Source organism: Rhincodon typus, chromosome 10, assembly GCF_021869965.1.
Source record: "Rhincodon typus isolate 14 chromosome 10, sRhiTyp1.1, whole genome shotgun sequence".
Taxonomy (NCBI): domain Eukaryota; kingdom Metazoa; phylum Chordata; class Chondrichthyes; order Orectolobiformes; family Rhincodontidae; genus Rhincodon; species Rhincodon typus.
The window spans coordinates 39,685,366-39,711,964 of record NC_063341.1 but is presented as its reverse complement, the minus strand read 5'-3'; the positions used below and the strand labels follow the sequence as shown (position 1 = coordinate 39,711,964).

Sequence of the window (26,599 nt, the reverse complement as noted above, 5' to 3'; positions counted from 1 at the left end):
TCAGGGATGGCAGCACTATTGTTCAGCACTGCACCTTCATTCGGAGACACCTCAGATACAACGTTGGACGTTTATAAATATGTCAATTCTAACATCCATCTTTTGCACTGCCTCTCTCCCCTTGAAGAACAAGCAGCTGCCGATGAAGAGCCAGTAACGTCCCTTATAGAATTGTCTGTGTAGGCCTAACTAACCGTGACCGAACACAACCTCGATTTAGTGGGAGTTCAAAAGTGGTGTCAAGTGTAGTTTCTAATCATGTGGCCGTTTAAAGATCCTCTCGTTTTGTTATAAGATTCCTCTGTTTGATTTTGATTTTATTGTCACATGTATTTTACAGTAAAAACACAATAAAATACAGTAAAAAGCTTTCACTTTCTGCCTGACTGCAGTAATTTTCTATAGCATTATAAATGGGAAAGAAAACGAGTTTTGCAAGGCTGCAAATGAATGTGAGGTCACAGTAAGTGTCAGGTTAAAGAGGCGTGGTGAACAGCAGGAGCACCAAGTGTAGATCTGCAAGAATGTGAAATCTCAGCCAGCGTGTAAATCTGCTTCGAGAGGTTGAATTGGAGTCCGGGGAATCCATTTGCAGTCCAGGATGTTTCGTAAAGCTCTTCAGCTGTGTTGTGTTTTTATCGCACTGGCCTCTGTAAATACACAGGATGGTAGGTGAATAAGACTTTCGTTTAAAATGTAAACAAGAGGATCAGCACATGGCATATCGAGCTAAAGCTGACCTAACCCTCAGAAACCTGTTGAGGTGAACGTTAAAAGAATAAATGTCTCCATTGTTCACATAGCTCCCTAGGTCTTTAATAATATTTCATAGAGAGTAGCCAGCAAGTGCTGATCTCAAGGTGGTTGAACAGGCCTCCAGAGGCCATTTAGAAACATTCGTCTTCGAGTAATTCAACGATGTGAAGCTCACTGGGTGTTGTTTCAGGATCGATTTCAATCCTTTTCGGGAAGTTAAGTCAATTTAATGGCATTTACAGCCCATGGGAAAGTGATATTGGGTTTACATAGTTCAACATTTTGTCTCGAAAGTATCTTTAAAACAAACTATCGTGTTTTGAACGGAGATTTCAACAGGGAAGGTGGGGGAGGAGTCAGACTAAACTCAATCTGATCACACGGCCTGGGAGAGGGTGATAGAATGGTAAAGAAAGCTCTGTTTTGTCTAGTTTAAGGTATCGGTCCTGTGAGCTGTGTTATGGAAGCTCTCAGCCGCTTTAGCTGGACTGCTGTGTTTGCAATTCGACATCTTTGGCAAATTAAAGTTGCACTTTTTAAATATAAGATAACAAGGTGTAGAGCTGGATGAACACAGCAGGCCAAGCAGCATCAGAGGAGCAGGAAGGCTTACGTTTCGGGTCTAGACCCTTCTTCAGAAAATGAACCCTACTGTCTCTGAAACAATTTTAACTCCACTGTGAAGCCCCTTGTTATCTCATTCTCCAGCATCTGCAGTTCCTACTGTCTTTGAAACTTTTTTTAATATGTCCACTTTCCGACTTCTTGCTGTTTATTTCCTTAAATTGGGAGCTTCGTTGCTGATCTCTCAGCTCAGCTTTCTTGATGGTATCATCTGACCCTTTTGTGTTGTCGGTAAGTTTTGTTCGGAACCTAAGAAACTTCTGGATGCGGAGGAAGAAGCATGAAGCCCGCTAATTATTTATTGGACCTTAAAAAGGAGATTTACATCGATCATCCTTTTGATATTCTCCATATCTAAGTCATCTCACAACCCCATTATGGACTGAGAAAATACACTAAGGGAAAAGTCAGTGGACGAGCAGTGGCACATGTTTAAGTAGATACTTCACTATGCTCAGCAAATAAAAAAATCTGGCCAAAAGCAGAGGTCACTGGACATAAACAAAAATATTCAAGGAGAGTATGCAATCCAAAAATAAGATATACAAAGCAGTGAAAATAGGGTGTAGACCAGAGGGTTGTTTCATTTTAGGAACCTGCAGCAGATGACAATAAAGCTAATCAAAAGGAAGAAAATTGAGTCTAAAAGTAAGCTGGAAGCCAACAGCAAGAGATTCTTCTGCAGGCATGTAAGAGAGCAGCTAAGATGAGTGTGTGACTCTTGGAGAATGTAATGGGGGAAATTGATAATGGGGATAAGGGAATGGGCAGATAATTTAAACCAATATTTTGTGTTGGTCTTCCTGGTGGAGGACACTATAAACATGCCAAAGATAACAAATAAGCAAGGTGCTAATAGAAGAAAAGGTCTTGTAACAGTATTCTTGCTCAAATATTTGACAAACTAATAGCACTAAAGGAAGGACAAGTCTCCAAAACATGATAGAACATAGAACTGTACAGCACAGTACAGGCTCTTCAGCCCATGATGTTGTGCCGAACTTTTACCCTAAACCTAAGGTCTATCAAACCTCCACCCCTACCTTATACTATCATCCATATGCCTATCTAATAGCCACTTAAATGCCCCTAATGAGGCCGACTCCACTATCCTCTCCGGCAATGCATTCCTCGCCCCTACCACTCTCTGAGTAAAGAATCTACCTCTGACGTCTCCCCTGTATCTACCTCCACTCACTTTAAAACTACGCCCCCTCGTAATAGCTATCTCCACCCGAGGAAAATGTCTCTGGCTGTCCACTCTGTCTATACCTCTGACCATTTTGTACACCTCTATCAAGTCACCTCTCATCCTTCGTCGTTCTAAAGAGAAAAGCCCTAGCTCTCTCAACCTTTCTTCGTAAGACCTTCCCTCCATTCCAGGCAACATCCTGGTAAATCTCCTCTGCACCTTTTCCAACACTTCCACATCTTTCCTGTAATGAGGCGACCAGAACTGGACACAATACTCCAGATGTGGCCGAACCAGGCTTTTGTATAGTTGGAGCATAACTTCACGGGTCCTGAACTCAATCCCTCTATTAATGAAAGCTAACACACCATACGCCTTCTTAACAACTCTATCCACCTGGGTGGCAGCTTTCAGGGAACTGTGAACATGAACCCCAAGATCCCTCTGCTCCTCCACACTGCCAAGAATCTTTCCGTTAACCTTGTATTCTACTTGCAAATTTGTCCTTCCAAAATGAATCACCTCACACTTTTCAGGGTTAAACTCCATCTGCCACTTCTTAGCCCAGCTCTGCATCCTATCAATGTCCCTTTGTAACCTAGAACAGCCCTCCGCACTGTCCACAACTCGACCCACCTTCGTATCGTCCGCGAACTTACTAATCCACCCTTCCACTCCTACATCCAAATCATTTACAAAAATCACAGATAGAAGAGGACCCATGACAGATCCTTGTGGTACACCACTCATAACTGAGCACCATGTTGAATACTTCCCGTCCACTACCACCCTTTGTCTTCTAAGGGTCGGCCAATTCTGAATCCAATCTCCCACAATTCCCCCTATCCCATGCGTCCTTACTTTCTGCATGAGCCTACCATGGGGAACCTTATCAAATGCCTTACTTAAATCCGTGTATACCATATCCACTGCTCTACCTTCATCCACATGTTTGGTCACCTCTTCAAAGAATTCAATCAGGTTTGTGAGACATGATCTACCCCTCACAAATCGATGCTGACTATCACGAATCAAACTGTGCCTAACCAAGTGATCATAAATCCTATCACTCAGAGCCCTTTCCAATAATTTGCCCACCACTGACATAAGACTAACTGGCTTGTAATTTCCGGGGTTATTCCTATTCCCTTTTTTGAACAAAGGAATGATGTTTGCCACTCTCCAATCTTCCGGCACTATACCCGTGGACAGTGAGGACGAAAAGATCATCGCCAAAGGCCCTACAATCTCTTCCCATAGAATCCTTGGATAAATCCCATCAGGCCCGGGGGACTTATCTATCTTCAAGTTCCTCAAAATTCCTAGTACATCTTACTTACTAACATCGACCTCCTCTAGCCTACCAGCCTGTTTCACACTGTCCTCCTCGACAACTAGGTCCCTCTCAGTTGTGAATACCGAAGAAAAGTATTCATTAAGGACCTCTTCTATCTCTTTAGGCTCCGTGCACGAATTCCTTTTACAATCCTTGATCGGCCCTACCCTTTCTCTGGTCATTCTCTTATTCCTCACGTACGTGTAAAAAGCCTTGGAGTTTTCCTTGATCCTATCTGCCAAGGTTTTCTCATGCCCCCTTATAGCTTTCCTAAGCCCTTTCTTCAGATCCTTCCTGGCTAACGTGTATCCCTCTAGAGCCTTTTCCGTTCCTTGTTTCCTAAACCTTATATAAGCATCCTTCTTCCTCTTAACCAGTTGTTCGACCTCTCTTGAGAACCAAGGCTCCCTCACTCGACCGCATCTTCCCTGCCTGCTAGGGACAAACATATCGAGCGCTCACAGTATGCATTCCTTAAACAATCTCCACATTTCAATAGTGCTCTTCCCTGACAGCATCTGTTCCCACCTTATGTTACCCAGTTCTTGCCTAACAAAATTGTAATTACCCTTCCCCCAATTATAAACCTTACCCTACTGCATGTACCTATCCTTTTCCATGACTATTGTAAAAGTAACAGAGTTATGATCGCTCCCGCCAAAATGCTCTCCTACCAACAGGTCTAACACTTGGCCCGGTTCATTGCCAAGCACCAAATCCAAAGTGGCCTCTCCTCGTGTTGGTCTACCTACATACTGTGTCAGGAATCCTCTCTGAACACACTGGACAAAATCTGCTCCATCTAACCTATTACAACTAAAAAGTTTCCAATCAATATGTGGAAAGTTGAAGTCACCCATGACTACAACCCTGTGACTTCTGCACCTTTCCAGTATCTGCCTCCCAATCCGTTCCTCCACTTCTCTGCAACTATTAGGGGGTCTGTAAAAAACCCCCAACAAAGTGACTGCTCCTTTCTTGTTCCTGACCTCAACCCAAACGGACTCTGTAGACATATCATTCTCGAACTGCCTTTCAGGAGCTGCTATACTAGCCCTGACTAGTAATGCCACTCCCCCGCCTCTTTTACCACCTTTCCTATTTCTTTTAAAGCATCTAAATCCCAGAACTTTCAACAACCATTCCTGTCTCTGAGTTACCCAAGTTTCTGTAATGGCCACAACATCGTAGTTCCTTTCTGTAATGGCCACAACATTGCAGTTCCAATGATGGTCTGTATCCAAGGGTTTGAAAGGATGTGGCGACAGAAGTAGGGGAAGGATTGGTTAAAATATTCAGGAAATCACTGGATTCAAGGAGGGTTCGAGCGGATTAGAAAATGAATAATGTGAGATTTGTTATGGACCAGACCCCCTCAAGATATATTAAGAAAATGGTCTAGACTTTTTCTTATTTTAAAGGTAAGTACAAGGCATTATTTTCCAGATGCAATTCGATTGGTCAAACTACCAGGCTTGAAACAAAACACACTTTATTCATACCTAAAATTAAAAGACAGAGAAAATAAATTAAAAGAAAATAATTGGCTTAATTGTAACTCTATCAAAATGCTTAACAAATTAAGATATGTATATTAACTACAGTACGACAAATTAACTGTTCTAATATAGTAACATCCCATCAACACACCCTTGGCAAAGGCAAATTTAGTAAAATATATGGTCTCACATGCAATTCTGGCAACAGGAACAGAACCCCAGCTTTTAACTGTAACAGAGGAAGGGATAAGAGCTTCCAAATCCAGCTTCAAGACCATAGAAACTGCTACTGAAGGCTTAAACTTAAAAAAAAATCCTCATTCTGTGGGAGCTTGACCCCACCCATTCAGGCTACTTCTTTTGTTTCAACTTAAAGATAAACCAAGGCTTCAGAAGGTGTTTAAGGCATTTAGAGCAGACTGCTCTGTACTTCTGTCTCAAGTTTTCTTCATAAAAAGGGGCAAATTACACCTCTTAAAGCCAAAATATTATCATACCTCCCTTCTTAAAAAAATGAACTATCAATGCACAAAGATGGCTTCATTTTTAAAAACATTTAACTTTACGCTGTTTGTACAGTACAATACATATACTTTACATTGACAATGAGCAGGCAAACATTCACTGCTACAGTCCATTTCTGTCCATTTTTCTGTCCACCACTGAGCGCCTCCATCTTCTTTCATCAAAGTCACAACAATGTGTTGGCAATTATGTTGTCCTGTCCTGCCACATGTATAATTTTCAAATTGAATGGCCGCAATAATAAGCTCCACCTAAACAGTCTGGTATTTTTATCCTTAAATTTTTCCAGAAGCTTTAAGGGATTATGATCAGTATATACAATTGTCTCAGACACATTACTGGTAATATAAATGTTGAAATGTTGTGACAGTAACAGTAAACTCAAGTCTCTTTCTCAATTGTGGAATATTTCTGCTGATGATTATTCAATTTTCTGGAAAAATACCTAATGGGTCTTTCTTTCTTCTCGTCGTCTTCTTGCAAGAGTACAGCACCAATACCTACATCACTTGCATTGATAGCCACCTTGAATAGCTTTGTGTAATTAGATGTGGCTAACACTGGGGCAGTGATTAACACATCTTGCTGGATGTCAGATGCCTTCTGACATTCCTTTGTTCACTGAAGTTTTCTGTACTTCTTCACAAGTCAGTCAGTGGAGGAACCACACTGCTAAAGCACTGCTGCCTCACAGCGCCAGGGACCTGGGTTCGATTCCACCCTCGGGCGACTGTCTGTGTGGAGTTTGCACATTCTCCCCGTGTCAGTGTGGGTTTTCTCTGAGTGCTCCGGTTTCCTCCCACAGTCCAAAGATGTGCAGGCTAGGTGAATTGGCCATGCTAAATTGCCCATAGTGTTCAGGAATTTGTAAATTAGGTGGGTTCTAGGGGAATGAGTCTGGGTGGGATGCTCTGAGAGTCGGCGTGGTCTTGTTGGGCCGAAGGGCCTGTTTCCACATTGTAGGGATTCTATGATTCAAAAATTCAGTTACAAACTTCAGATAAAAACCGTTCAGTCCCAGGATTTGTAGTACTTCCCTACTTGTTGATGGTATGTGAAACTCCTCAATAACCGTTGTTTTCACATCTCTTGGGGACCATCTGTCCATGTCCAATGACATGGCCCAGGAATGTGACTTGGACTTTTGCAGACTCACTCTTAGCCAGGTTTATCACCAACCCCACCTCTTGAAGATGACTGAACAATTCCAATAGATGCTCCAAATGTTCTTTGCATGTGTGACTAAAAATCACCAGATCGTCAATGTGCACCACACAGTTGGGTAATCCCAAAATGACTTTATTGGTTAGTCTTTGAAGTGTGGCTGGCGAATTTTTAATAGCAATTGGCATGACTATAAACTGATACAGTCCATTCAGTGTCACGAAAGCCGAAATTTCCTTCGGTCTTACAGATCCTCTGAGTAAGTCCAACTTTGAAATATAAGTTCTTTGTCCCACCTTCTCAATACAGTCTTCCAAATGTGGCACCATTACTATGGGTGAACTCCATTCACTGTAACTCACTTTGATTATATTGTCTTTGAGCATGCATTCAATCTCTTTTTTTTGAACCAGTGCCAACTTTAGAGGGTTAAATCTATACAGATGTTGTTTAATTGGAACAGTATTTCCTATATCTACATCATACATAATTAGGTTCGTACTTCCCAGCTTATACCCACATACCACCTCATGTGATTGTAATAACTCTTTCAAGTCATTTCAGTTTTTCTCTGAAAGGTACCTCAATAATTTATCCCAATTTTTGAGAACTTCCTCATTGTCTAATTTAATTTGAGGAATGTCCAATTCAGAATCATTGGAACTTGGTTCTTCACTCTGCATTGTATCCAGTAACACATTTTCCTTTTGCTTTCCTTCCCTATCAAAATACCTTTTGAGCATATTCACATGACATGAGGTTTCTTCCCATCTGGTGTTCTTATTAAATAATGCACCTCATTCAATTTCTTTTCAAGTTGATAAGGCCCATTAAATCTTGCTTTTAAAGGTTCACCTACCAGTGGCAGTAATACTAACACTTTATCTCCATTAGCAAAATTGCAAATTTTTGATTTCTTGTCTCTTTCTGTTTCAACACATGCAGTGCTACTTCAAATGCTACCTATCCAACTCACCCACTGTAGTTAATCCTTTCCTAAAATTTGACACATAGTCCAAATATGTGGTCTCTGAACTCTGACGCACCAATCTCTCCTTAATTAATTTCAGTGGTCCTCCCACCTCATGTCCAAAAACTAATTCAAATGGACTGAGAAGTCTAGGCCCGAACCATCAGCTTTCCTGCTCCTCTGATGCTGCTTGGCCTGCTGTGTTCATCCAGCTCTACACCTTGTTATTTCAAATGGACTGAATTCAGTTGATTCATTATGTGCATCCCTAATTGCAAAAAGTACAAATGGAATTCCTTTATCCCAATCCTCTGGATTATTTTGACTATAAGCCCTCAACATGGTCTTTAAAGTTTGATGCCACCATTCTAATGCTCCCTGTGATTCTGGATGGCACACAGTCGACTTGAATTGTTTTATTCCTAAGCTTTCCAAAACTTCTTTGAATAACTTTGATGTAAAATTTGACCCTTGATCTGATTGTGGGTAGTCCATATCTAGTAAAACATTTAAGTAAGTCTTCTACAATCTTTTTAGCTGTGGTATTCTGTAATGGAATGGCCTTTGGAAATCTGATAGACACGTCCACTATGGTCAACAAATACTGCTTCCCACTTTTTCTTTTAGGTAGGGGTCCTACACAACAATTAAGACTCATGTAAAAGGTTCCTCAAATGCAGGAATGGGTATTAAGGGTGCTGGTTTTATCACTGCCTGAGGTTTTACAATTACCTGACACATATGAAATGACCCACAGGATTCAATCATATCCTTATGCAGACCAGGCCAATAAAAATATTTTTGTATTTTGCGTTTTGCTTACATTTTCCTTACTCCCAAATGACCCCCTATTGGTAATTTATGTGCTACCCACAACACCTTTTTATAACCCACTGGTAATACAACTTGATGAATTTCTGGCCATTTCTCAGCCGCCTGAATATGTGATTGTCTCTCATTCCTCATCAAGATGTTAGTTCTAAGGTAGTAACGTTCTGGGATACACTCAGATTCTTCTTTTGTGTATGCTTTTTGATTCAACTGTTTTAGTTTTTCATCCTTCTCTTGCAATTCAGCTAATTTCTCCAACCTGAAAATATCCACTTTGTCCTCTACATATTCATGTTTTTTTTCTCAATCATTGAATCAAACATAGTCACTGATGATTTGAACTTCAACTTCCTTATCTTTACTCTTTGATTTCTCCTCCTGTTTATACCCGTGGCTTTGTGACCTTGTTACCACACAGTCAGGAAAAATCCCTGGATATACTTCCTTTAACACCTCAGTTGCCTGATTTTCCACTAGCTTTTCAACCACAGTAGACATCAATCCCACCTGTAATCCAGCTATATCATCACCAAGGATAAACTGCATTTCTGGAATCAGGAATTTCTCTATTACTCCTATTACCACCACCACTTTTCACCAGATTCTTCAACCTGAATTTATACAATGGGACAACACTCTTCTCACCATGAATTTCCCATATTACCACTTTTTTCTGGTAATATTCCTTCTGAATTACATGTCTCCTCATCTCTCACCGTCAAAGATTGACTTGTTCTCGTATATCTTAAAATCTTAATTTCTTTACCTACTTCTCCTGGCATACATGAGTAAACGTTACCCATGCAAGCCAATTCTTTAAAGAGACCTGGGACTTCCTTCTGAACCAACCACCAACCAAGTTGTACATTCTTTTATAGTTTTTTAAGCATTCCTTCACCTCTTCAACAAAACTCATTGGCTTATCTTGTTTTCCCACATCCATCTTTCCAGTGCTTTATTTCTAAACCATCAATACTGCGGCTTCTTCTGGCCTATTTTATTGCAGTGAAAATACCTGAGCTTTTATACCTCTCTTTCCCTCTCACGTGTTTCCTTTCTACCCTGTGGTAAGCTATCTTTGCTATCTTCAATGAGATCTTCTTTTTCCTTACACCCTGAGGATTTATCTTTTCCCCAGTTTCTATCTCTCACAGACTGAAATTGATGTCAGAAGCTAAACTTTGGTTTATGAAACAGCTCATAACCATGAGCCATTTCCAGTGCTAACCTTGCAGTGTTAACTCTCTGCCCATCCACATGAGTTCTTACTACTTCGAGAAGTGAATTTTTGAACTCCTCCAAAATAGTTGTCTCTCTGAGAGTATTGTCACAGATCCTTATTCAAGATGGGAAGTAAACAGAAAATAAGAAATTATAGAGCAGTGAGACTAATATCTGTCTTTGGGAAACTGTTAGGGTCCATTACTAAGGAAAAAAAAAAGCAGAACATTTAGAAAAGTTTAATGCAATCAAACAGAGTCAATATGGTTTTGTGAAAGGGAAATCATGTTTGATAAATTTGCACTAGAGTTCTTTGAGGATATAACAGGCAAAATTGACAAAGGAGAACTGGTAGATGCAGTCTATTTGGATTTCCAAAAGGCATTCAGTAAGATGCCACATAAAAAGCTGTCACACAAAATAGGAGTTCACAATATTGGGCATAAATTATTAGCATGGGTTGAGGATTAGTTAACACAAAGAGAGTCAGGTTTAATAGGTAATTTTTAGGTTAGAAAGACTTAATGAATGCCGTGCTGCAAGGGTCAGACCTAGGACCTCAGTTATTTATTGTCTATATTAATGTCTTGGAGGAGACTGCTGAGTATAATAGATCCAGATTTGTTGATGGTACAAAAATAGGTGGGAGAACATGTTATGAAGTGGACAAAAGGAGTATGCAAGGGGATAAAAATAGATTAAATAACTGGGCAAAAACTTGGCAGTTAGAATTTAATGTAGGAACCGAGACTGTTATCGTGTTAAGGGCTTGGATGGGGAGGAATTTGTTAAGGTACAATAAAACTTTCGTATTCAATATGTGGATGTACCTACTAGAGAAGGAGCAAAATTTGACCTTCTGTTGGGAAATAAGGCACGGCAAGTGACTGTAGTGTCAGTGGGGGAGCACTTTGGGGCAAGTGATCATAATTTTATTAGTTTTAAAATAGTTATGGAAAAGGATAGAATTGATCAAAAATTAAATTTCTAAATTGGAGTAAGGGCAATTTTGTCAGTATTAGGAACTTTCAAAAGTTGATTACCACACAGTCTTCACAGGTAAAGGGCCAGTTAGCAAGTGGGAGGCCTTTAAAAAAACGAGATTACGAGAGTTCAGAGACGGTGTGTTCTTGTTGGTGTGAAGGGCAAGGTTGACAGGTGTGCGGAATGCTGGATGACTTGAAAAATTGATGATCTCGTCAAGAAAAATAAGGAGGCATATATCAGGTATAGACAGCTGGGATCGAGTGAATACATTGAGGAGTATAATGGCAGTAGGAGTAGACTTAAGAGGGAAATCAGGAGGGCAAAAAGGGGACATGAGATAGCTTTAGTAAATAGAGTTAGGGGAGAATCCAAAGAGATTCAATAAGTACATTAAGGTCAAAAGTGTAACTCAGGAGAGAATAGGGCCCCTTAAAGATCATTGTGGCTGTCTATGCATGGACCCACAGGAGCTGGGTGAGATACTAAATAAGTATTTTGTGTCAGTATTTACTGTGGAGAAGGACATGGAAACTGGGAGCTTGGGGAAATAAATAGTGATGTTTTGAAAAGAGTTCATATTATAGAACAGAAGATGTATAAAGGTAGCTAAATCCCTGCAACCTGATCAGGTATTTCGCAGAACTTTATTGGAAGCTCGGGAAGAAATTGCTGGGCCCCTTACTGAGATATTTGTATCATCACGGATGAAGTGCTTGAAGACTGAAGGTTGGCTAATATGGACCCATTATTGAAAAAAAGGCTGTAAGAAAAAGCCAGGGAAGTAGATGCCGGTGAGCCTTAGGTCAGTGGTGGGTAAGTTATTTAGAGGAGATTCTGAGGCACAGGAATTACATGCATTTGGAAAAGTAAGGACTGATTAGGATGATTAGGGATAATCAACATGGCTTTGTGGGTGGGAAATTAATAACTTGATTGAGTTTTTTGAAGAGGTGATTAATGAAGGCAGAGTGGTAGATGTTGTCTATGTGAACAGCAAAGTGCTCAACAAGGTTCCGCATGGTAGACTGCTTAGTAAGGTTAGATCACATAGACCAAGGGAGAGTTGGGCAGGGAGAATTTGGATACAAAATTGGCTTGAAGGGAGGAGACAGAGGGTGGTGGTAGAGAGTTACTTTTCAGACTGGAGGCCCGTGACCACTGGTGTGCCACAAGGGTCGTGCTGGGTCTACTGCTTTCATCATCTTTATAATCGATTTGGATGTGAATGTAGGAGGTATGGTTAGAAAGTTTGCAGATATCTCCAAAATAGGTGGTATTGTGGACAGTGAAGAAGGTTATTTCAGAGTATAATGGGACCTTGATCAGCTGGGCAAATGAGCCGAGGAGTGGCAGATGGAGGTTACTTTAGAGAAATGTGAAGTGTAGCATTTTGGTAAGGCAAATCAAGGCAGGATGTATACAGTGAAGAGTAGGGTCCTGGGAAGTGTTGCCGAACAAAGAAACCTAGGGGTGCACGTCCACTCTATCGAGGCCTGTTAGTATTCTATAAGTTTCAATTCAATCCCCCTCCATTCTTCTAAACTCCATCAAGTACAGACCCAGAGTCCTCAACTGTTCCTCATATGACAAGCCCTTTACCCCAGGATCATTCTTGTGAACCTCCTCGGGACCTCCTCCAATTCCTTAGATGGAAGTTCCTCATGGTAGTTGGCTAGCATGGGTCCTTGTTTTGTTTTTAAACTCGTTAATCCATTCTGATGTCACTTGCATGATCGCAGCAAATTTTCTGATCAGTTCAGCCCTTCAACAATTAGAATCCTCTCTGTTCACCTTTTATATTAGGTGAAATATTGAACTGTTCATAGGAATACTCCTTATGTTAACTGAAAATGTTCAGAGTTTCTTAGTTCTCTTTTCAAAATATAGGAGCAGGAGTAGGCCATTCAGCCTTTTGAGCTGCCCCATCACTCCGTAAGATTATGCCTAAACTGCCCTAGGCCTCAAATCCTATTTTGTCCCAACTCCTCATAGCCCTCAACTCTTCAATATTTCTAGAATCTTTTTACCTCCCTTTAAATACTTTCAATGATCTGGTCTCCACAGCTCTCTGGAATAGAAAATTCCAGGCATTCACTATCCTCCAGGAGAAGAAATTCCTTCATATCCCAATTTTAAATACGTGTACCTTTAATCTGTAACTATCACCCCTAGTTTGAGATTTCTTCACCAGTGGAAACACCTCAACATCTGCCTATCAAGCCCATGTAGAATCTTGTACATTTCAATGTGATCACCCCTCATTTTCCAAATGTAACAAATAAAGGCCTAACCTTAACTGTTCTCGAGAAGTCAATATCTTCATCCCAGGAATCAGACTGGTGAACCTCTTTTGAATTGTCTCCAATACCGGTACACCCTCTCTTAAATACAGGGACCAAAACTGCACACAGTATTCCAGGTGCAGACTGACCAACACCCTATACAGTTGTAACAAAGTTTACCTGTTTTTAAACTCCAACCCCAATGCCATAAATGCCAAAATTCCACTTGCCTTCTCAATTATTTGCTGCTTCTGCAATCCGTCTTTTGAGTTTTATGCACAAAAACACCCAGATCCCTCCGTGCTGCACTTTTTTGGAGTTTCTCTCCATTTAAATAATAATCTGCCTTTTAATTCTTCCTACCAACATATGTTGCTTCCTACTTAGAGCATGGAGACAGGCCCTTCGGTCCAACTCATCTGTGCTAACCAGACATCCCAATCAAACCTAGTCCCATTTGCCAACATTTGGCCCATATCCCTCTAACCCTTTCTATTCATATGCTCACCCAGATGCCTTTTAAATGTTGTCATTGTACCTGCCTCCACCACTTCCTCTGGCTGCTCGTTCCATACACATACAACCTTCTGTGTGAAAAAGTTACCCCTTAGGTCCTTTTTAAATCTTTCCCCCTCACCTTAACCTATGCCTTCCTAGTTTTGGACTCCCCTACCTTGGGAAAAAGACCTTGGCTATTCACCCTATCCATGCCCCTCATGATTTTATAGACCTCTATAAGGTCACCCCCTCAGCCTCTGATGCTTCAGCGAAAAAAGCCCCAGCCTATCCAGCCTCTCCCTATAACTCAAACCCTGCAGTCCCAGCAATATCCTTGTAAATCTTTTCTGCACGCTTTCAAGTTTCACAACTTCCTTCCTAAAGCAGGGAGGCCAGAATTGCATGCAGTATTCTAAAAGTCGCCTAACCAATGTCCTGTACAGGTGCGACATGACCTCCCAACTCCTATACTCGATGCACTGATCAATAAAGGCAAGCACTTTACAGACTGAGGACTTTTTATGCATAAGACTGTTTATCTGGTTCTTTCCTGGGCGACCTTCAAGCACAGAGAGGATAACATTTTTGTGTTTGTCTATGTTTTGCTTACTGCACGCTGACTTCACTGAAAAGATTTACCTTATCCTCAAAGACAACCCTTTCCCTTATGTCCACCTGCTCCAAGAATAACTCCAGACCTCGTTTATTGAAGGCCACAGAAAATTCTGACCCCGGGCAAGATTTTCTATTCTCTATATCTCAGAAGACATTGCAAAAAGTGTATTAAATTTATGCAAATTTACCACCCAGAGGAGGTGAAGAGATAGACCAGGAGAAGGTGAGAGCAGGGTAGATATTGGAAGCAAACGTACCAAATTTTTCCAGTTCCAAATGAGAGAAGGAAGCAGCATTGATAATGTCATCGAATCAATATCAAGTTCAATAATTCCAAAACATGAACACATTTTTCCGTGTCCTTTACCTATTCCCACAACCTAGGCCCTATCATGACATGGGCTGCTTTCTGCATAGGCATCCCATTTTCATCTACTTATTGTCCCCGTTAAGCTTTTCTTTCTCTGGAGCGTTATCATCCATCTCTTTGTCTGCCTAACTGTTGTTCTCTCTCTCCCTGGGCTCCATCCCTGCCTATCCACTAACTCCTCCCCACTCCACCCCTGTGTTCAGCATATATATCATCTTTTACCAGCTACTATCAGTTCTGAAAAAGGGTCACTGGACTCAAAATGTTGATTCTGCTTTCTGTCCACAGATGTTGCCAAATCTGTTGAGTTTCTGTAACAGTTTTGGTTTTTGTATCAGCCTTTAAGTGTTCTTATAAAGTGTGTGTTAGAATGCCTTCAAAGAGTTTCTCTAAGATCTGAACCCCTCTTTGTAGTTTGAAACTTGGGTTTTGTTGGAAACAAAACCTTGTATAATGTGTAGTAAACGGTCAGTCAAGTTATCAACCATAAATTGTTGTGTTGTTTCATGCATGTTAACTTTCTGATTGAACAAACAAAATAATTTTCTGAGGTACAGCCTCCTAATTAGAAATCAGATCAGGATAAACAAATCAAAACAACAGGTATTATAGTTCATTGTATCTCTGTCAGAAAATTTATCTTGAAACAGCAAAATCCCAAGCTCATTTGTTGCAGTACATTAATTCCTCATTTTAAGTTGCCTAACCTGAGGTATTATTTTAATAGTGTTATTCTTTAGGAACCATTTCTCTGCTTAAACTCACTATGTCCATTTTTACATTGTCATTTTTATGTTACTATTGTCACTGTCCAAAAATGGAGCAGTGCTATCAGAAAGTTTGTCTGCAACCTCAGGGATTGTTCGAGAGGTTCCCAGATCAGCACTGCATCCATCCTGTGCGTGCCTCACTCCTGCTTCCGCTCTGCTCAAGCCCTGCTCACTGCCACTTCCTTTCTTCTCTGCTTACTGCCTCACTTCTGCCCCTTTTTCTACTGTGCTTTTGATCTGCTTGTTCCCTCACTCCAGCTTCCAATCTATTCCCACCCTTTTCAATGCCTCAGTCACATTTCAAATTTACTCCCACCTGTTTACTGCCTCACTCCCACACCACCTTTCCTTCTGCACCCACTGTATTCAGTGCTCACTCCTGTCTCATTTTCACTCTGCTCTCATCCTGTACACTGCCTCATACCTGCCCTGCATTGCCCTGCTGGGGATCAGGCGGAGATACTGGCTGGTATACAGAGGAAGGGACTGACAGGGGATCGGGGAGAGGCCTGGAATTGGGGATTAGTCAGGGGATCTGGTGTACAGACTGGCTGAGGATCAGACAGACTTCCGGAGCTGGAGGGAAGAGACTGGCAGGGGAATTGGTGGCAGGCTCACCTGGAGAAGAGAGAGAAGCTAGTTGGGGACTGGGGAAGGGACTTGCCGGAGATCAGATGAAAAAATGGCTAGGAATCAGGGAGATACTGACTTATTTCCTCATAATAACTATGAGTGTTGATACATTTTCTAGTCAATCTGCTCAGAGACGTAATTACACACCTCTGGAGCAGGTCGGGCTTGAACCAGGGGTTACTGGCTTAGAGGTAGGGACACTACCGCTGTGCCACAAGAAACCCTCAGTGAGTGTTTATAGTCTGATCGGTATTTCTGTTTCCGAATCTGGGCCCATCTATTTCTTTACACTGATGCTGAACTCCTACTAGTGTCAACAGGTTATTTTCAGTACCTTTTGTAATGTTATAAGTGTTTGAATTTGACGGAGTGGGCACTGTAGAGGAGACACATTTATGAACATTTAAAACATGTCATATTACAAACTCAACAATGTGACTGATGAATAAATATTTTAATTATTGCAGCTTTGCAAAATAGTGGATGGCTTCCATAGAGACAGGAACAAATTCTGCATTGAACTCACTTCAACCTGTGAAAAAAACGATTTATTAGTTTCTGATAATTTTATGTCATGTTTTTTCGACAGGACAGCCTAAAGAACAGTCTAGCAGACGTTTACAACCCTGGCTTACTGGGATCATTGCAGTAGTTGTATTTCTCTGTGTATGTTTCATTGGATTTATCGTGAATAAAATCTGGTGCACAAATTCGGAGTAAGTTTCTGAAATCTTTTATTTTTGTTCGAGCTTTGTTATGATTATTAGTCTATAGACAGTGCAAATAGTTTTGGAATTTACAATATGTTGTTTTTTAATCCAATAATTTCCTTCACTTCCCTCATCACTTATCCCAATAGACAGTGTTAAATTTATAGGGGTTACTGTCACATCTCCACCTGAGCAGCTCCAAGATGTGCACTTGAGTAGGGGTGTGAGGGAATGTTGGGATAATACAAGGCAGCCTGCAATTTCTTCATGTGCTCAGTTAACAGGATTAATGTGTATAATTAAAACTGATGCTTGGCAGATGCTGTTAATGTCTGCATTCTAGTTTAGTGCACTTCAGTGACCGAGTTAAAAAGAACATAAGAATAAATCTTTATGCAGTTAAAGGGTGCTCGGCAATGGAATAACATTGATTAACCATCATGTCACGTCAATGCTCCATCACCTGGAAGAATAAACCAAAAATGCAATTTTAAAATAATTTCTAAATATATAAATGCTTTCAGTTCTGCTACACATTCATGAATTGAATATGTAATGACGTGACTATGAAACAAATGTTTTCAGGTGAACCAACTGATTCTCTCTGCCTTTAGCATCACGTAATATAGATGTTAGCGATTTTAAAGATTTTCTATATTCTATGATCATCTGTTTATGATGCACATATATATATGAATATATTATCCATTTATTTTTTGCATCCAATTAACAATAATAATTGGAATTTATGTAGCATTTTTATTGAAATAAAACTTTGTAAGTTAGTTCACAGGAGTTTTATAAAACAAAATATGACACTGAGCACAAATGGGATATTAGGGTAAATGTGGTCAAAGAAGAAGGAGCATCTTAAAGGTGAAATGTAAGGTAAAAGGTAGAGAGAATTGCAGAGCTTGCAGTTAAGGTAGCTGATGGAACAATCATCAATGCTGTAGTCATTAAAATTGGGACACTCAAGAGGCCAAAACTAAAGGAACATAGATCATAAGAACATAAGAACTAGGAGCAGGAGTAGGCCATCTGGCCCCTCGAGCCTGCCCTGCCATTTAATAAGATCATGGCTGATCTTTTTGAGACTCAGCTCCACTTACCCGCCCACTCACCATAACCCTTAATTCCTTTATTGTTCAAAAATTTATCTAGCCTTGCCTTAAAAACATTCAGCGAGGTAGCTTCAACCGCTTCACTGGGCAGGGAATTCCACAGATTCACAACCCTTTGGGTGAAGAAGTTCCTCCTGATCTCAGTCCTACATCTGCTTCCCTTTATTTTGAGGCGATGCCCTCTAGTCCTAGTTTCACCTGCTAGCAGAAACAACCTCCCTGCCTCCACCTTATCTATTCCCTTCATAATTTTATATGTTTCTACAAGATCTCCCCTCATTCTTCTGAATTCCAATGAGTATAATCCCAGTCTACTCAGTCTGTCCTCATAATCCAACCCTCTCAACTCTGGAATCAACCGATTGAATCTCCTCTGCACCCCCTCCAGTGCTAGTATATCTCTTCTCAAGTAAGGAGACCAAAACTGCACACAGTACTCCAGGTGTGGCCTCACCAGGACCCTATACAGCTGCAGCATAGCCTCCCTGTTTTTAAACTCCATCCCTCTAGCAATGGCAGACAAAATTCTATTTGCCTTTTTAAGTACCTGCTGCACCTGCAATCCTACTTTTAGCGATTCATGCACAAGGACACCCAAGTCGCTCTGCACAGCAGCGTGCTGCAATTTTTTACCATTTAAAACATAGTCCATTTTGCTGTTATTCCTACCAAAATGGATGACCTCACACTTATCAACATTGTACTCCATCTGCCAGATCTTTGCCCACTCACTTCGACTATCTATATCCCTCTGCAGACTTTGTGTCTTCTGCACACTTCGCTCAGACATTTGAAATTTGACATTTGAAAGAGTTTCATAGCATCATAGAACCCTCTACAGTGCGGAAGGAGGCCATTCATCCCATCAAGACTGCATCAACCCTCTGAAGTGCATCCCCCTACCATATCCCATAACCCCACAATAACCATGGCTAAACACCCTAGCCTACTCATCCCTGAACACTACAGTCAATTTCATCTTGGCCAATCCATGTAACCTGCACACCTTTAGACATCTTTGCAGAGATAGTTAGGGACGAGGCCATAGAAAGATTTGAGAGCAGGATAAATGTTTTAAAATTGCAGTATTACTTAACTGGGATTCAGTCCAGGTCAGCATGCACCAAGGCAATGGGTGAATGAGACTTAGAACAAGTTAGAGTGCAGGCAGCAGGCTTGCCCTTGAATTATAGAGGCTTGGGGTGTGTGTGGTGGTAGAATCAACAGTGTCTTGGACTAGTCAAATCAAGAGATAGCAATGGTTTAAACAACTGTGGCAGGGATATCATACACGTGGAAACTGAATCAATACCGTCTGGAGCTGGAAGAACACAGCAGGTCAAGCAGCATCAGAGGAGCAGGAAAGTCAGTTTTTCGGGTTTACACCCTTCATCAGGACCGGGGAGATGGAAGGGAGCGTGGAAATAAATGGGAGGGTGGGGCTGTGGGAAGGTAGGTGGGATGGTGATAGGTGGATGCAGGTAGGGGGTAGTGGAGATTGGTCAGAGGGAAGGGTGGGGCAGATAGGTGGGAAAGACGATGGACAGCTTGTGTCAGGTCAAGGAGGCGGGGATGAGAGGGAGGGTTGGGTATGGGATGAGGCTGGGGGTGGGGAAGTTTTGAAACTGGTGAATTCTATGTTGAGGCCATCGGGCTGTGAACTCCCAAGGTGGAATATGAGGTGTTGTTCCTCCAGTTGTGGTGTCATTGTGAGACTGAAAGAGGCCCAGGATGAATATGTCACTCAGGGAGGGAGAGGAGGAGTTAAAATGGCTGGCAACTGGAAGGTGTTGTAGATTATCGCGTACAGAGCGCAGATGCTCGGAGAATCAGTCACTGAGTCTGTGCTTGGTCTCACCGATGTAGAGGAGACCACATCGGGAGCAATGGATACAGTAGACCAGGTTGGAGGATGTACAGGTGAATTCCTGTCAGATTTGGAAAGTTTGTTTGGAGCCTTGAATGGAGGTGAGAGGGGAGGTGTAGGGGCAGGCATAGCACCTCCTGCGGTTGCTGGGAAAGGTGCCGGGGTGGTGGGATCAGTAGGGAGTGTGGAGCAGATGAAGGAGTCGCGGAGTGAGCAGTCCCTACAGAAGGCAGATAGGGGTGGGGAGGGAAATAGATCTTTGGTTGTGGGGTCAGATTGTAGGTGGCGGAAGTGGAGGAGGATGATACGTTGGATGCAGAGGTTGGGGATGTCCGGAGTGGAATGCCCCATCTTGGGAGCAAATGTGGTGGAGGTGGAGGAATTGGGAGTAGGGGATCACATTCTCGGAGGAGGGTGGATGACACAAGGTATAGTCAAGATAGCTATGGGAGTCGGTGGGCTTGAAATAGATGTCGGTGCTGAGACGGTTAACATCCCAGATGTCCTCCTACCTCCAGGATTGCAACATTCCCCCTCCATTGATTCATAATGCCCTCAACCACATCTCTTGTATTTCCCACACTTCTGCCCTCAAAACCCCTACCCCCAACAAAAATAAAGACAGAATCGCCCTGGTCCTCACTACCATCCCACCAACCTCCGTATCCAGCGTATCATTCTCTGTCACTTCCGCCACCCGCAATCCGACCCCATAACCAAAGAGATATTTCCCTCCCCATCCCTATCTGCCTTTCATAGGTACCGCTCATGCCGCAACTCCCTCGTCTGCTCCGCACTCCCCACTAACCCCACCACCCCCAGCACCTTTCCTTGCAACCGCAGGAAGTGCTACACCTACCCCTACCCCTACACCTCCCCTCTCACCTTCATCCAAGGCCCCAGACAATCTTTCCAAATTCAACAGAAATTCACCTGTATGTCCTCCAACCTGGTCAACCGTATCCGTTGCTCCCGATGTGGTCTCCTCCACATCAGTGAGACCAAGCACAGACTCAGTGACCGACTTGCAGAACATCTGCACTCTGTAATCAACACCACTTTCCGGTCACCAACCATTTTAACTCCCCCTCCCACTCCCACAGCCTTGGTGACATGTCCATCCTGGGCTTCCTCCAGTGTCACACTGATGCCACATGAAAACTGGAGGAACAATACATCATATTCCACCTTGACAGCTTACAGCCTGATGACTTCAACGCAGAATTCACCAGTTTTAAAATCTCTCCACCCCCCGTCTCATCCCATGTCCAACCTTCCCTCTCATCCCCTGCCTCCTTGACCTGGCACAACCTGTCCATCTTCTTTCCCACCTATCTACCCCACCCTTCCCTCTAACCAATCTCTACTACCCCCTACCTGCATCCACCTATCACCATCCCACCTACCTTCTCCTAACCCCACCCTCCTCCCCCTATTTCCGAGCTCCCATGTCCCTTCCCAGTCCTGATGATGGGTGTAATCCCAAAACGTCGACATTCCTACTCCTCTGGTGCTGCCTGATCTGTTGTGTTCCTCCAGCTCCACTCTGACTCCAGCATCTACAGTTCTTGCTTTCTCAGATATGGAGATTGATGTCTACAGATGATGTTACCAAGATGTGCCATATAAGTGCGATGTAGGAAGTGAAGCAAGATATATGCTTGGACAACACTATAGTCAGAGCTGCAGAAGCATGAAGAGAAGTAAATACAGAAGTTAATTTGTCTACAATTAGTTAGAAAATAACAGAACCAAGGAAATGCTACCTGGCTGCATGTCATGGAGAGATATCAGAGGATTCTGTGACCAACTGTTTCAACAACTGCAAACAGGTCATGAAGGATGATGAAAGATAGATTACTAGGATGTCTTGTGATTTTGATATTGTGGCAGGAACAGACACCTGATTGGAAAAATTCAAATATGGAGTTCTGTGAAAGAAGGGCACAAGTTTGCAGATGACACTATAATTGGTGGTATGGTGGACAGTGAAGAAGCTTATCTAAGCTTATTTAAGATTGCAGAGAGATTTTGATCAATTGGGTCAATGGGCCAAGGAGTGACAGATGGAGTTTAATTTGTAGCAATGTGAGGTATTACATTTGGTAAAACAACAATTAAAAGCAGGGCCTTGGCAAGTGTTGTAGAACAGTGAGACCTAGGGGTTCAGGTTAAGGTTGTACAGGACGTTGGTGAGGCCTGTGTGGAGTACTGTGTCCAGTTATGGTCACCCTATTACAGAAAGGATGTTATTAAGCTGGAGAGAGTTCAGAAAAGATTTATCAGGATGTTGTCAGGAATGGAAGGTTTGAGTTATAGGGAGAGGTGAGATAGGCTGGGACTTTTTTCACAAGAGCTTAGGAGGTTGAGGGGTAACCTTATAGAGGTTTTTAAAATCATGATGGATATGGATAAGGCGAATGACAGATGTCTTTTGCCTATGGTGGGGAATTTTAAGACTAGGGGGCATTATTTTTAGGTAAGAGGAGAAAGATATAAAAAGGACATGAAGGGCAACCTTTTTACACAGAGAGTCATTTCTGTCTGGAATCTGCTTCCAGAGGAAGTGGTGAATCCGGTGCAGTTACAACGTTTAACAGACATTTGGCTGAGTACATAAATAAGAAATGTTTGGAGGGATATAGGCCAAGTGCAGGCAGGTGGGACTAGTTTAATTTGGGATTATGATCGGCTTGGACTGGTTGAACCGAAGGGTCTGCTTCCATGCAGTATGACTCTATGACTCTAAGTTTGGAAAGCAACAACATGTAAGGACTTTGGCAAGGAAAGGAAGGTTGGAGATGGGATGTTAGCTTGCAAAGACACGGGAATGTTCAGACCCAAACAAGGAAGTAGTTGACTCCCTCACAAGATATTGTAACACACAATACTTCCGTGGTGTCAAAAGGAAAGCATTGCAAAATGTGTATAGATCTATAAAGTTGCTAGATGCTGATTGACAGATACTAAGATTAAATTTTTCACTGTTGCACTTCTAAATATTTTATTTGTTGTACATTGTCAAAGCCTCCATTAGCATAAGCTGCAAAGCAAATTAAACTAGTACTTGATGACCCAAACATTGAACTTTATACATAATTCCAATGGAGCTCTGGAATGTGATATTAATATTTCACTAGGGATCATCCGGTAGAGAGCAAAGCCAAATGATTAAAGAGACTATGTTGATAACATAATAGCCGAATTTCATCATCAAAATGTAATTTAATAGTTTTGCTTCACTATTTCTCCTTTTGCTCAGGGAGAGTAATCAACCAGAATCACCAGCAACAGAAGCTGACTACATAAATATTAACGGAAAACAGATCTCTGAGACCCTGACTTTAAAAGACGCTGTGAGGTGACTCACCAGTTAATATTTTGCTAATGCTCTGAATATCAGCAATGTAATGTTTATAATATTTTATTTCGTCACAGCAGCCAAGGCCATCGAATACCATCTGGTCCAGCAAGAAGAGGCTCTTATCTTAAATAAGATGTAGTTCATTGCAGCATAGAAGCCAGACACAAGTTAAATTGGGATGGCAGACATTGTTACTGAGACTACGAGAGAGACCTAAATAATAGGTCTTACTCCTGAGATACAGAGCTGTCCATCTGCCTTTGTATGTTGCCCGTGGAAGCTTGGGGACCGCTTTGCGGAACACCTATGTTTGGTTCACGACAAACGTCTGCACCTCCCAGTCGCGAACCACTTCAACTCCCCCTCCCACTCCTTGGACAACATGTCCATCCTGGGCCTCCTGCAGTGCCACAACGATGCCACGCGAAGATTGCAGGAACAGCATCTCATATTCCGCTTGGGAACCCTGCAGCCCAATGGTATCAATGTGGACTTCACAAGCTTCAAAATCTCCCCTCCCCCCACCGCATCCCAAAACCAGCCCAGTTCGTCCCTGCCTCCCTAACCTGTCCTTCCTCCCACGTATCCATTCTTCCCACCTCAAGCCCCACCCCCATCTCCTACCTATCAGCCTCATCCTGCCCCCTTGACCTGTCCGTCCTCCCTGGACTGACCTATCCCCTCCCTAACTCACCACCTACACTCACCTTTACTGGCTCCAGCCCCATTTCTTTGACCTGTCTGTCTCCTCTCCACCTATCTTCTCCTTTATCCATCTTCTATCTATTTCAGAATCCCCATCCCCTCCCCCATTTCTGAAGAAGGCTCTAGACCCAAAACGTCAGCTTTCCTGCTCCTCTGATGCTGCTTGGCCTGCTGTATTCATCCAGCTCTACACCTTGTTATATCAGATTCTCCAGCATCAGCAGTTCCTACTATCTCCTCAACTATGTCCTGCTTGTAGTTACTATGCAACAGATGCACAGGGAATATAACAAAGTGGTATTGCTACTGGTGCCAAATATGGAGTTACAGCAGCTCTACATTCATGTTGTTGGCTTTGGTGCAATTCAAAAATCAAGTTGTAAGTATAAAAATGTGAAGAATAAAAAAGCAATATGAGAAATTTGTGACTGGATCAGAAAAATAAACAGGGGTTTGAAATATCATGCAGGAGCATTTCACATTTCCAAATGTGTTTATTTTACATAATACAATTTAGTCAGAGGATCATTGTAAATAGTTCTTTGGAAATCCAGAATCAGGATGAAGTAACATGCATTTTTTTTTTTTGCAGATACCAGGTCTGAAAATTTAACAATAAATACATAACTTTTGAATTATTTATTGCATCCCATATGTATACATGTAATGTTTAACATGTCGCTTCAGCTACTTCCCTTGCTTATAATTTACTGGGGTGATGATCGGAAAGTGATAATGTCATTGGATTTATAATTCCAAGGCCTGTGCTAATGCTGAGGAAACATGGGTTCAAATTATTGGAATTTAATTAATAAATCTGGAATTGAAACCTAGTATTAGTAATGTAGATCATGAAACTGTCATCAATTTATAGTTTATTCACCGATGTCCTTACCTGTCATCCTTACCTGGTCTGGCCTTCATGTGACTCTAGATCCACAGCAAAGTGATTGACTCTTAACCATCCTCCAAAATGGCCAAGCAAGCCATTCAGTTCAGAGGAAATTAAAGATGGGCAACAAATTCTTTGCTTGCCAGTGACATTGACGTTCCGTGAAAGAATAAAAAAATTGAGAATTAAACTATCTGTAAAGTGGTATAGGGTAGTTGTCAACACACTAGAAACCTTACTTTGATCAAATAGTTTTGTTTTTTCCCCTTCCCCTCTCCAATTCTTTCCTCTCACTAAGTGTTATGTGATACATGCTGGAATGCAAATAGTAAGCTTGAAAAAGCAGTTCAAACATTAGGATCAGCACGTGCTTAACACTTGCACATATATCTGAATTCCAGCAGGGGTTATCAAACTAAAATTGTAAACCTGATTGATTATAGCACCTTAGTTACTTAAATGTATTTATTTCATAATTTTCTTCACTAAACCTTCAAATCATCATCACTTAAATATCATTTGATATGAGGCATTAAGTATGATTATTTTACCCAGTTGCATAAAATAATACTATAGCGATTTTAAGAATAATTTTATTTGTCTCATATTCACGATTGTTTAACCTTTCTTGTTGAAACAGATCCAGTGAACATTCCAATGCCTATGAAAATGTGTGTGAGGTCTGCAACGATGAATCACCAAAGATAGTTATAACTGCAATGTAGCACTGTTAAGAAGAAGGTGATGATGTTTTTCAGAAGGTCCATTTACCATATTAGATTATTTTCATAGGATTTGTTGGACATAGAGGACATTTTCATGTTTATTTTTGAATATAACGGTAGAATAGGACATAATGTGAAGAAATTCTAATAAGGTGGATATTTTAGTACAACTTGAACCACATTCTTCAATGAATCTGTGTGTTACACATATATGAATGGTTACATTTGATTTTTTGAATGTATTATTATAAAGAAACTTAGAACTTTTTCTGTCCCTGATCTGAGACCTACTAACAAGTGCCCCTCTCTCCACCACTTGCAACTGGTTGTTCAGAAACATGAGAGAGCAGCCCGGGATTGTTTAATTTTTTTATTTTTATGAACAATCTCCTTCACTACACTCATTGTATCCTCTCAACAAGGTGATTCAAGAACTGAACTCTGGGGAAGCCACTGGTTCGAGCTTGTCAACCTGGAGTTCTGAGCAGGCTGCAAGCTCCTTTATATTTACCAGAAGTGTTCTGAAGCCAGCCACTAGAGGGTGAATGGTCACAGCTGAAAGTGACTTCATCTTTCCCATTTTTTTTGACATTAGAAACCTACTATGCAATATTTTAAGATAGAAATTTAGACGCACGTCCATGACAAAAATTGAGTTTGATTTGCAACTAGTGTCACATCATTAATTTGTTGTCCTGTTCTTCTCTTTTGCTATGAAGAAAAGGTTCGGTAGTAGCGCCACCAATTTCAAAATGAAAAGTGCATTTGAAAAATTAATGTACAATGTTAAAAGATTATGGTGTATTAAATTTTATTCTGACGGTATGAAAAAACGTTAAGCGATTTATGTCATTACAGCCATGCCAAAAATTAAAACAGCAAATAATACTATGAGATAACAAGATGTAGAGCTGGATGAACACAGCAGGCCAAGCAGCA

General features: G+C 41.5%; 1 protein-coding gene across 1 annotated transcript; it reads left to right on the top strand.

The window, feature by feature from the left end:
• The first annotated feature begins 459 nt into the window (after positions 1-459).
• Positions 460-26,599, top strand: pdzk1ip1 (PDZK1 interacting protein 1). Its single transcript, XM_048602205.1, has 4 exons — positions 460-668; positions 16,863-16,989; positions 23,237-23,335; positions 25,576-26,599. The coding sequence occupies exons 1-4, from the start codon at positions 602-604 to the stop codon at positions 25,658-25,660; spliced, it is 378 nt and encodes a 125-aa protein (XP_048458162.1). The 5' UTR covers positions 460-601; the 3' UTR covers positions 25,661-26,599.

What these genes read in the sequence shown, in the direction of transcription:
- pdzk1ip1 (XM_048602205.1), top strand. Translation starts at nt 602, where the DNA reads ATGTTTCGTAAAGCTCTTCAGCTGTGTTGTGTTTTTATCGCACTGGCC. An exon ending in CTCTGTAAATACACAGGATG is followed by an intron (nt 669 to 16,862) that starts GTAGGTGAATAA and finishes TTTTTTCGACAG; the next exon opens with GACAGCCTAAAGAACAGTCT. An exon ending in ATCTGGTGCACAAATTCGGA is followed by an intron (nt 16,990 to 23,236) that starts GTAAGTTTCTGA and finishes CCTTTTGCTCAG; the next exon opens with GGAGAGTAATCAACCAGAAT.